General features: G+C 37.8%; 1 protein-coding gene across 1 annotated transcript in view; it reads left to right on the top strand.

The window, feature by feature from the left end:
- LOC134651006 (WASH complex subunit 1-like) overlaps positions 1–10,809 on the top strand; it is a 46,144-nt gene extending 35,335 nt beyond the window's left edge. Inside the window, exon 6 of the mRNA XM_063505976.1 lies at positions 10,603–10,809. Within this exon, the coding sequence (XP_063362046.1) occupies positions 10,603–10,779 (177 nt within the window). The 3' untranslated portion in view covers positions 10,780–10,809. The remainder of the gene's footprint in view (positions 1–10,602) is intronic.
- The last annotated feature ends 2,560 nt before the right edge of the window (positions 10,810–13,369 follow it).

Below are 13,369 nucleotides of genomic sequence, written 5' to 3'. Positions count from 1 at the left end.
GGTGTTCAATTATTGTTATGGTTAAACAAAGCAAGGTACCATTTTTATTTATATCCAAGTGTATTGATAGGTGCTTTAAACCATGCATGCACGTTTATCTTAAGCTCAATAAAGAGGAACCAAGGAGGAAGCGTTCATTGGCAGCTAGAGAGTGCTTGAGGCGGCAATTGACTTGAAATGACTTTAACATCCGGCCCTGATTGGATAATAGGCAGACATGTGATAATATGGACACACAAAAGGCTGCGGCTCGACTTTTGAACTCTGATCTGAATATTTTATATTTTACCACAGATCAGTTCAATCTACTCCACATCCACAGAAGGGTTACGTTTCATTTTGTTCCTCCCCGACATATAAATGGTTTTCTTTCGTCCTGCTAAAGTTATTAAGACCGTTTAAATTTACTTTGCTAAACCACTTCAATATTCCTCATGCAGGAATCAATTATATCATAGTACCCTAATGTTGGTCATTGATGGTATAAGTACAGTTGGATACTATATAGTTGACAGGGAACTGTGTTAAACTATTTAAAGCAGAGCGACCATCAAATTTGCAACTACAAACACAAATGTAGACCGCCATAAACACAGGCACGACCTTCACAAGGGCGATCAATTTGCTTGATTAACATGTGAATAATAATTTAATGGTACACAATGCGGTAGGAACGATATATGGCGTGATGCCTGATGCCCCAAAGTAGGTATACCTAAGTATAAATTTAATTTGCAATGTTAATTAGTCTTTAATTTTAAAATCTGACATTAGAACCATATAACCAGTTACCATAAATTACGAGTACCTAGATAATATTTGATTTGGAGTAGGTATACTAGGTTTATTACGTTTTCCTGGTTGGCACTTTGTCCATGTTTGAATGAAACGTACCTACTTATCCTTATTTATTGCTATAACTCTTATAGTACCTATAAGTTTCTGGGCTTTGTTTTTTGTGAGCTTTTTAGTTATATTATCAGCACCATATTCTGGTCAAATGGCCAACCACCTGTAAGGGTAAAAACACCAGAGCACCATTTTAAACAATATTTATTAGGGAATCACAATAATAATCAGAGTTTTGGACTTAGGTAATACGCGACGCCGCCTAGGCGCAAAAACCGATCTTCTAGATGACAGACGTCATAGTGCTGTCGCAGAGGTTATTGTAGTGATGTGAAGACCGCTAAATTACGATACCGCCTTTTAGCTCGGCCATCGCCTGACCCGACCGGCGCCCCGAAGGTCACTGTCATCAGCGCAGCCACTGAAGTCTGCCACAGCCAACGCAGTCGCAGCAAGCTGGGTCTTCACCAGGTGGATGTAGCCTCCACCAGTTCAATATTCTGCGAATTGAACAAGCACCTTTTACGCTCAGCCGATATACAAGCCTTGGTCCTTTTGAATAATTCGACTCGAGTTCCGTTGAAACGGTCTATTTCGTTATTGTCAACTTACACCAAGATATTTAGTTCTATTTCAGTCGAATTGGAGTAAGGGCTTAAGCCGACTGAACCAAATGTAAGAAAGCATGACCAGGCTAGGTACCAAATAATCCGTGGTATGAGAGGTGTTAGGATATGCAAGTCTGCTCAGCACTTGCTTGAAATACACAAAAGGCTTAATTCACGTGCATATGACACCAAGAGGATATAAATACCAATTAATTAATTATGCAAAATAATAAAATATTGCGATGAGTGTGACATCTAGCGGCAGGTAGATAAACCACCCCCTTTTTTGTAACACCATCTAACATAAATTATTTTCTTGTGAATAACGTCATATAACTTTGAAGGATTTATTAGATTTTGATAAATTTCTAGCATGTATGGCCATGCAGCTAACCCAAACCTTCCATTGAGCGGTGCGTTCATACTGACCGCTTAACGTAACAATGACTATATGTGTCGTTTTAAAAGCAAAGACTTGGAACAAACTCACAATTGGCTTCTCCGTTGTAGGATGTAAGACTCCCTCGCATGCACGCACAAAAATGCGTACAACTCGTGAGAGGCTAACATGGGACACGTCTCATGCATGTGCGGAGCTGCCTAGGCTAGGACACCACTGCCCTTGTAGGCGCAACGACCGTAGAAGTCGGCCCTTCACGATAAGGTTGTCACGGAGCCCGGTGCACGCACTCGCTCCAACTGGGTATTTCGAACAGGCACTCCCTCCAACTCTACTGGATCCGGTACTTCGCCAGCGATCCCTAGAAGGTATAAGTGCAAGCAACCCTTTCAAGGTAACCTTGAGATCATCAGTCTTAAGGTCATTAAAATATCCTTTTGTAAACAAGGTCTCAAGCCAACCTCTCAAGGTCAACAACAAATAGTACGATACGATATAGATAAAACATTCATCGGTAGTAGAAATAATGGTCCTCTTAAGGATAATATCATATCACATGCAATGGTCCGCCTCTTAAAGCCTGCACTGCAGATACCAGGAACAAACTAGCCTGTTAAAGATAGTCTTGTATCACATGCAATGGTCCGCCTCTTAAGGCCTGCACTGCAGATATACCAGTAACAAAATGAGCCTATTAAGGATAATCTAAGCTCACATGCAATGGTCCGCCTTTTAAGGCCTGCATTGCAGCAAATACCAGTAACAACCATCCTCTTAAGGATAGTCTTATATCACATGCAATGGTCCACCTCTTAAGGCCTACACTGCAAATACCAGTAACAACCATCCTCTTAAGGAAAGTCTTATATCACATGCAATGGTCCGCCTCTTAAGGCCTACACTGCAAACACCAGTAACAACCATCCTCTTAAAGATAGTCTTATATGACATGCAATGGTCCGCCTCTTAAAGCCTACACTGCAAATACCAGTAAACAACCATCCTCTTAAGGATAGTCTTATATCACATGCAATGGTCCGCCGCTTAAGGCCTGCACTGCAGATATACCAGTAACAAAATTAGCCTATTAAGGATAATCTAAGCTCACATGCAACGGTCCGCCTTTTAAGGCCTGCATTGCAGCAAATACCAGTAACAACCATCCTCTTAAAGATAGTCTTATATGACATGCAATGGTCCGCCTCTTAAAGCCTACACTGCAAATACCAGTAAACAACCATCCTCTTAAGGAATGCAATGGTCCGCCTCTTAAAGCCTACACTGCAAATACCAGTAAACAACCATCCTCTTAAGGATAGTCTTATATCACATGCAATGGTCCGCTTCTTAAAGCCTACACTGCAAACACCAGTAAACAACCATCCTCTTAAGGAATGCAATGGTCCGCCTCTTAAAGCCTACACTGCAAATACCAGTAAACAACCATCCTCTTAAGGATAGTCTTATATCACATGCAATGGTCCGCTTCTTAAAGCCTACACTGCAAATATCAGCAACAACCACCCTCTCAAGGATAGTGACAAGCAACAGGCCGCTCCTTAAAGCCTCTGTTGCGATTACCGGCGCCAGGAAGTAGCCTATTAAGGATAGCATCCCTTGCCAAGACTAAAGTAACAGCCCTTCTTAAAGAACACATAATAATTAAAGCTCTATAGCAGACATTGAAGAGAGTAAGTAATATAAATAAAATAATCACTCAGTTCTCAATCCGAGTGTCTAATAAAATTAATCAAGCACAATGTGTTTATTTTAGTCGGCAAACCCGTTAACAAAACACATAAGTATGACAACAGTAACCCAGTTCTAAATCTGGGATAAAATAAAATCACAACTCGATTCCAAACTCGAGAGTAAGTAATATAAATAAAATAATCACTCAGTTCTCAATCCGAGTGTCTAATAAAATTAATCAAGCACAACATGTTTATTTTAGTCGCCAAACCTGTTAACAAAACACATAAGTATGACAACAGTAACCCAGTTCTAAATCTGGGATAAACAAAATCACAACTCGATTCCAAACTCGAGAGTAAGTAATATAAATAAAATAATCACTCAGTTCTCAATCCGAGTGTCTAATAAAATTAATCAAGCACAATGTGTTTATTTTAGTCGGCAAACCTGTTAACAAAACACATAAGTATGACAACAGTAACCCAGTTCTAAATCTGGGATAAAACAAAATCACAACTCGATTCCAAACTCGAGAGTAAGTAATATAAATAAAATAATCACTCAGTTCTCAGTCCGAGCGTCTAATAAAATTAATCAAGCACAATGTGTTTATTTTAGTCGGCAAACCTGTTAACAAAACACATAAGTATGACAACAGTAACCCAGTTCTAAATCTGGGATAAAACAAAATCACAACTCGATTCCGAACTCGAGAGTAAGTAATATAAATAAAATAATCACTCAGTTCTCAATCCGAGTGTCTCATAAAATTATATCTCAGTTCCTAATCTGAGAATATACTCGTAGTCAGTTCTTAATCTGAAAACGGTACCTGAAATAACAGCATTTGCCCTTAACATGGGAAATATAAAATAATAAACAGTTGCTACTATGCAACCAATTGTAAATGATCATGTGCAACTTGGCTTGCCTCTTCCGTGCCCCTAAATAAAGGCAACACTCTTACTATACCAACATTGAACTACAGTAGAGCCTGAACAGAAGTTCATGTTATCGAGGTTCCTCTCTTACCCAGGTTCGCCTTATCGAGGTTTCACAAATTGTATTTTTCAACCATCATGAAGTGTATATTGATAATGACCAATCAGTCAAATCATGGCACATATGCTTAAACCATAAAGCTTCCAATCCCAAGACACACATGGTTGATTTTCTCCAGCTGTGCATGTGCATTTTATGTGTAGATAACTCAACACATCATCATCCAGGTTAACTTATACCTGCACAAAACTAAATAATTTTGTTAAATGCCATGCAAGCACACATTGTAAGATAAATGAGTTCATAACATAATAAACCACAATTTATGCATTTTTCAAAACAATGAAATACATACTTAGTGAACCCACAAAATTTGTGAAACATATTATTATTTATAACTTCTGATTTATGAAACCCAGAAGTAATAAAAGTGTACTGTTTATTAATGCAAACGGTACCATAACACACTACAAGTTCAGACGAAAACCGTCAATAACTTCAAACAGTAGCTCATGACATGATATTCTTCGGTCAATGTTCATTAGCAGTGAATGGGTTAAAATAGTTATTTGGAAAGCTTTAACCAAGCTATTTACCTTCGTTTAATATTCATCCATTTAACACTTAACTGACCGGTACGTTTAGAGTCCAGTAGCACTTGTATGTAAAGACATGTATATCATATAGACCGTCAATATTCATATTGACTCCTGAAAGTATTCACCTCGCTTACCATTAGCAACAACCTGCTTTACCAGTGTCATACTCAGCTCAGTAAGTATCTAGTTCAATATGTCCATCTCTTTGACAAGATTAAACCTTGGAAACACCTATAATCATACTTCATCGGTGCAAGTATTATAAAATTATGGTCAAAACTTCACCAGCAATAAAGTTTTGTTATAAGGAAATGCATCTGAAACATACTGTTAGAACACAAATGATTATCATTGTCAATAACTCAAACACTTGACAATGTCATGCCAATAACTTTCATTAGTTTGGTAAGTCTGTTTAAATATATGTCTTTGGTTCATTTTATAACATGACATTTTGTGAAAAATATTTGCAATGCAAACTTAAACCAACATCCCAATGAACAAAACAACAACCACAACATACTATAAGCTGTATGCAATTAATTTGTATAAACATTCATAAGATTTTTCATACATAGAACCAATCAATAATATATACAGACAGAAATTTTCTCAACATCTCAAATGATTTACTGCCTTATTTATCAGTATGTCTGCAGCTTAATGTTAATTGCAAAGATGCAGGAGGTTAAATGTGATATGAACTGTCTTTTAAAATATTCAGTCCGAGGAGGCTCCGGAAACATGGAGTGACTACATTTATCACAGACACTACTAACCAGCTTGAAATAAATGTCACCTTTCGCTTATTCACAAAGCGCATTTTACTAACCACACACAGTCAATGTAACACATACTGACCGTTAGTATACATGTACAACATGAACAAACATTTTATTTCTAAATAAATACCTCATTTTCCATGACATCGGAGAATAGCCACTTATCAACATATTTTCTCCATATATGAATTATGAGCACTAGGACATAATATACCTGACTTTGAAATATTACCCATGTCCATTTGGGTTCATTATAGAGGCCTGACCCGATAGTCACTCTAGTGCGTTCAACGGTATGGTCGTTCAATTCAAGAATCATTGCTGTCAAATTTCTGGAAATTACACAAACCAAAAACACACCAACAAAGCATTATGTCAGTTGCAATAAGCATGTGTAATATCATACACACACATATGAAACAACAAGTAATTTCTCCTTATTGTTGTTGTAACCAATATTCCAGTGTTTTTGAAAACTTGTAATCTATTTTAATTTGACTGAAAGGATAAAGTATTAAATAGCACTCATTGTTAATCATGAAAGCATAATACCACCATACATATAGCATCAATCAAGGCTAAATTTACATTACCAAACTTGTTTTATAATATGCTTTTTACTTGAATGTAAATTTCACCATGACACAAACTTTAGAAAATGTTCATAGCATTTTTTTTTTAATATGTCATGTAGACATACTTAATCACATTATGTTATGTATCTGAAAGCACATAGATTACAAAAATAACACAACATATAAGTGAGGCAGCATTTACCACTATGGCCCGGAGCACTGTTAGGTGTTGGATCGACAGACTTCTTACCTGAGTTAACTTTTACCTGAGTTACTCTATAATCCCAAGGATTTATTTCATTCATACCAATATCAAAATTCAATTGTACCTAATGGTATCTGTCAGCTTATGTCTTGTGATCTTCTGCTGTGAATATTGTAATACATACATGCCAGCAGCTTTATTGCACTGTCAATATGTTTTATTTTTGACAGTCATGATCATTGGTGTACATAAACTGAAATAGGTATCTGAAATCAAACACAAAACACACAAAACACACGGCAAAGGTACGATACGCCAGCCAATAGCCGGCACAGGTTAGTTTTGTAGGCTATTCTTGTAGGTATGATTTTGACACCAATCTTGGACTTTGTATATTTAAGTCCCTAACTGATGAGTGGTGTTGGTGCATTTACTCATTACAATCAGATTAACGATCAGAACAATGAAACAAGGAAGGACTACGCGCGGTAAATTTCGTAATGTCAATTTCGACAAATTATATCGTAGTAGGCGGGAATCCACTATCGCACTTCTGAAGCTGTAAGGGTAAAAACACCAGAGCACCATTTTAAACAATATTTATTAGGGAATCACAATAATAATCAGAGTTTTGGACTTAGGTAATACGCGACGCCGCCTAGGCGCAAAAACCGATCTTCTAGATGACAGACGTCATAGTGCTGTCGCAGAGGTTATTGTAGTGATGTGAAGACCGCTAAATTACGATACCGCCTTTTACACCCCATTTAGAGAGCTTGGTTAAGCGCTTGGTCTTTTATTCTACTCACATAAACATTTGATTGTATTTTAAAACTAGTTATGTTTTTAAGTATACATATTATGTAGGTGACAGATAACCTTTAGGCGTCGGATGCGTACAGACGAATCGTAAACATCTTTATTAATACTTTACGACTGTGGACTTGATAAGCGGAGCGCCGTTTATCGTCTAAGGCGTCACAAATGTCTCGCACAGCCATAGTTAACATATTGCGTGAAGTGTATTAATTTTTCAGACTTTCTAATGATTTTAATCCTGTTAGGTAGCTACAAGTAGAGAAAAAGTTACATCATCTAACAGATTTAGAAACTAGTGGCTCTGTGAGCTATAGACCTCGCGAGCATAGCTTATTGGGACCGTGCACGATGACAGCGCCATACAGCGGTTTGATCAATCAACAATACAAAGATTTTAATTTATTTAAAAAAAATACTAAGTTTAAGTGAAAAAAAAAAATACAAAAAGCTATGTTTACTGGGGATCGAACCCAGACTTTCTGTGTGCAAACAAAAAAAGCGATTGTTTACAAAATGCGCCATGATAGTTCTTAGCTAAGGTGACGAAATTCGGCTACTCATTCTCGAGTACAAACTAAATATCTAAATACCGCCTAAACCAGTAATACAATTTTTCTGCATTTTTTGCCATTTACTATGTAAATATGTCTCAAAAAGAAAATACTCTTATGATATCGATACGACTATTCGTTTAAGCGCGAGGTATCACAACTCTTCCATTTTTGAAAATTTCCAAAAACGGGATCGACAAAAAAACACTACCCATACTCATAGAATCTGGTCACAAAATTTCACAAGAATCGGTTGAAAATTGTGACCTGTAGAGGAGAACATCCGGACATACAAAAGCAAAATGCCCGAGTCAAAACGTAGACCTTCGCTACGCTTCGGTCAATAAGAACTCGCAGCGCAGTGGAAGCGTTGACTATTCTAATCGACGAGGTAATCTTTATTGAATAATCGCATTTTGCATTACGCATCCTCGGAGAGTAGTTAATGAGCAACTTGTAACTGTTCGTAATTCTACAAGGCGTTTACGAACACATATGTAGATAAGCATTATTGTAACTTATTATAAGTAGTGGCTAAGTCGGGCCTTATATCAGGACAGTGGGCAAAGGCTCAAACAGTTCCCCTTCGTAAATGTCCTTTAACACACCGAACCCTTCCTATTTGTCTCTCAACTATGGTAAAGTAGAAGATTTCGTTACTTTAATGTATTTACCGTATGTACGATATAAGAACTTCTTGATGATGATGATGATGATCCTTCCGGCCGATTTCGGCCATGGCGACCACTACGACTCCTAGTTTGCTCGGCGCTCGTGCGCCCGAAGATGGCTGACGTAGCCGAAAACTTCTTATATAGACACATAAAATTTAAACACACTTTTTTATAAATACTACAAGATAGAATACTGTTTCTGTTGATTGCAGTATCTGAATGCGTCCACGCAGCGAACAGCGACACTAATAAAATAAATCACGTCAGCTCATGCCAATGATCTCTGACTGCACTATAAAGAGACGTAATTAAATGTTCCCTCTACAAGCTCCATTATCTATTAGGAGATAGCCTGTTTTCGATCATTCCAAGTAATCTGATGTTAGGATCTTGAGCTTTCTAAACGGGTTTTAGATTCTGAGTAAAACCAATATTTATAAGTAATGGAAAAAGTCCTCGATTCGACCGGTTGGCCCCGTCTTTACGTTGTTTAAGTACCTATAAATCAAGATGGTTTTAGTACTTATCAGAATTATTTAATTACTTGCTTCTTTTTATAGTCGTACATCACCTTTAAACGAGCAATTCTTGCATATTTATTTATATATATGTATATATATTTCGGGGATCTCGGGAACGGCTCTAACGATTTCGATGAAATTTGCTATATGGGGGTTTTTGGGGGCGAAAAATCGATCTAGCTAGGTTTTATCTCTGGGAAAACGCGAGTTTTTATATGTTTTCCGAGCTAAGCTCGGCCTCGCAGATATTGATTATTACGCTCTAACTATAATTAATTTTCTTATACTGATAAGCTTAGCTGATAAGTTATTAAATGCTTTGAGTTAGCTATACTATACCTACATTCATATTATCTAGTACTTAACTATTAAAATACATATTAGAAAGAAAGAAAGAAAATACATTTATTTACGTCAAACCAAACCAGTTAATTACATATAATACATAGATGAGATAGACGTTAAAAAGGACCCCCCACTCGGCGTAATGCTTACGGTATTAGCCACAGCGCTGATTTTCACTGGGGACCTAACTTATAATAGTTATAATTAACTTAAGGCTAAGTAATACAGACATTAACACAAAGAGGAAAAAATAAATAAAATAGATAAAACAGTAATTAAAATTTGACAGTTATGAGCCTACCGCCATTAAACATAACATATTTTTATTTTATTTAACTATCCCTCAATCTGTTAAAAGAAGTTTGTAGAGGTCTTATTGGGACCTCACATTTTCGCATTGCGTCTTTCCATTCAATCGAAGTAATCGTTGTCAAACAAATAATTCATTATATTCAATGTTCACGAATGCCATCTAAGTATACTCGGTCAACCAGATCTTAACAGTAGAAAAAGGCGGCAAATTTGAAAAATGTAGGCGCGAAGGGATATCGTCCCATAGAAAATTTGAATTTCGCGCCTTTTTTTACTGACAAGATTTGGTTGACCAGCTATATATACATAGTTGATAAACTGAAATAAATGTCATATATTAAGAAAAAGTGACCCAAGCCTCCAGTGCCCCAGGCCCCAGGCTGGAATCGAACCAGCGTCCTCTGCTATCGCGGCAGGTGCCTGTTGCCACTCGGCCACCGGGCCACAGCGGCATAGGTCGAAATTTTCCAAGTATATGCACTTCATACTTAAGGCTTATGGCGCCCCCTAATATATGACATATAATATTTTTTTTTTAATATATGACATTTATTTCAGTTTATAATTTATATAGTAGTGTTTCTACTTGAAATAACAACAAATTAAAATATTTTCTGAAAATGATTTAATTTGTTCTAGTATGTACATAGTTGATGTTGTTACAGCCTGGATCTGGCGGCGACCTGATGGCGGACCTGCACGCCAAGCTCTCCATGCGGCGGCGCGGCATCTCCGGCGCCGAGCGGCACGGGGGCTCCGTGCTCCACACCCTGGCCAGCGTCATCCCTGAGCCCGGAGAGTCCACGCCGCAGGCCTCTTCTAGCGGCGAGGAGTGGGAGTAAGACAACAATAGTTACAGCATCAAGACGACAAGTGGGAGCGAGAAAATACACCATCAGGGGGGCTCGCTCGTGCACACGCTGGCTAACTGCTGCGCAAGCGATATGACGGTTCTGTCGTCGAAATCCAACGAATCAACTCAGCAGGCCTCCAAGCGGTCATGAGTGGAACGAGCGATACTATAGCTTTGTCACCAAATCCTTATCTCATATGCTTAGCTTATGCTAGACTACGGGTAGTAAAGATCGTTAGCGCCCGCAGTTCCATCAAATTAATTTCCCTTAGAATTTTTTATGTGACATGCTCGAATAGTCCTGTAATCGAACCACGTCACAGACTTTACATCGTAGGTTGAATCTTTCAGTCTTTCTTGTTTGTGTTTTCCAATTATCAATAACTTCAAATCGATAGCTGCCTCGAGATTTGTACTACGATGTAGGAGTCAATGTTGTCACAAACATTCAGCGCCTCTGGCGCCAACTTTTATAAACGGCGTGGTTCAATTAAAGTTTTCTGACACGTTCGCTCCCAAATTGCAACACCATGCGTGCGTTTTGATGCGTTGCGTATTTCTAAACATTCCGGCACTATAATTAAATCTACATATCAATATTCCAAAGATTCTGTCACGTATATCAAAAGTCGTAAATTTTTAATTAGTTTTCATTGAAGCGTGGGTATTCAATAAAAATGGTACATACATACTTACCTGCACGCGTGTTCGTGCAGTGGCATCAAACTTTATCTATCTCAACGCTTCAAGGAAAACGACTAAATTATCTGTTTATTATAGACCTGAAATGTGACCCATATAAATATAAATTAAACCGAAGAAATATTTATTTGTATTGTTAATATAAATAAACATCAAGACTGGTCAATAGGAGCTTTGGAATGCAAAATCTATCGTCTCTTCTTGCGCTAACATCTCAAACCAAAATTTATCTTAGTATCATCTACGAAATCAAATTATTTTGACTGTGTATTCAGTGTTTCTTTGGGATTCGCGGAAAACAGCGGTCATATGCAAATATTGTATACAATCGAAATAGTATTGCGATAGCGTAAACCTCACAGGTCCGAGGCCATACGCGTCAGTTCGGCAAACATTCAAATTTCCGCTGCCATTACGTAGTTGTCCGGTGGATACCCGGCTTTAGAAACACTACCCAATTTCTCCGCTTAATTTACTATATGGGGGCTTTCCTGCCGTCATACGTACTTAGTCCACTCTCATGATTACGCGAGTGCGAGCATATTAATTGAATTGAATTGAATATTAAGTTTTAAAGCGCCGCCAGTGTAACGTGACCCCCATATCCTTGACAAGACAAACAACACACCACATGTTTTTTCTCTCGGATACCAGTATGCCTTGTTACGTATCTGGGGGACCCGCATACACTCGCTTATTCACCTCGTAGATGACGCAGAAATCAATCTCGTAACGTGTATAGATTACAATCAATCATGAGACTTGCATAATTGAATCAACTGATTGCTAGTACTTGTTACATATTCAAAGGACAACTCTCCATCGCGTTCTTTTTAACACGAAGACTAGCTGAAACTACAAATCTATTTCCACTCCGTTACACGTCAGTAGGTTCGTAGAAGCGACTATTATTTTATGAATTGATGCGAGATTTATTGAGTATTTACGATGATATACTGAGAAACGTGTGTAACGTAATGAGCTGGTTCATAACTTATTAGTTCAAGATGTAAATAAGCTCGCTGGGATATACGTCGTTAAACAGAATTTCCAATCGTAGTTAGATAAAGAAAGATGTTTTATCTAGTAACCAGTTCCCGTCGGATTGACTGTTTTATGAATTATGATATTTTTATCGACTTTATTGTTTATTATTATTTAATTATCAGTAAGTTCATACTTAGACTATACGGACGTTGCTAACCTATACAAAACCAATCGTTGATTAATCGTACGAAATATGAATCATTCATTAGGTCAAGAAATTTTATTTCTGACCCGATTATACCTTTGCCCAGTGACAAGTGACTTGAGTGACTCATATTGATTGCCACTGTGACACGAAATGGCATAAAAATCAAGTTCCGTTACGGATCGTTAATTACTATACGGTAGGGAAAGCAGATATATTTGAAGCCATCCAATAGAGCTACTATCAAAAGAGCTTTGTGTTATCATACAAGTGATACAAACCCTCACGATCCAGATTAGGTGCTGGTGCAGCGCAGCCACAGTGGTGACGTCTATTTACTCAACGCGTCACTGACCAAACACCGCGCTCGTGCGTGTTTCCTCCAACTGATAGCGTGTATTTGTTTTTGTTTAAAGCTAAATTTAAACGGGTGGAGGGTTATTCTGGCATCCATCGGGAACTTTTTAGTAGAGTTCAACCCGTAAAAAACGTATTAACTAAAAATAAACTCCTAACGATAACGTCCTAAACTCATTATCGCGCTCAGTTGGTTGCCAGTTTTTTCATCGAACCCTATAAAACATGCGTGTAGGGATCGCGGTGCTATTATTATTACCAAATTAATTTCTTCAGGGCTCTCCAAACCAAAGTACGGCCTGTGAGCCGAAACAATTTATTTTGGTCC

The sequence above is a fragment of the Cydia amplana genome, chromosome 9 (genome assembly GCF_948474715.1).
Source record: "Cydia amplana chromosome 9, ilCydAmpl1.1, whole genome shotgun sequence".
In the NCBI taxonomy this organism is placed as follows: domain Eukaryota; kingdom Metazoa; phylum Arthropoda; class Insecta; order Lepidoptera; family Tortricidae; genus Cydia; species Cydia amplana.
Note: the sequence above shows the minus strand (reverse complement) of the source record. Positions and strands in the feature narration are given on the sequence as shown.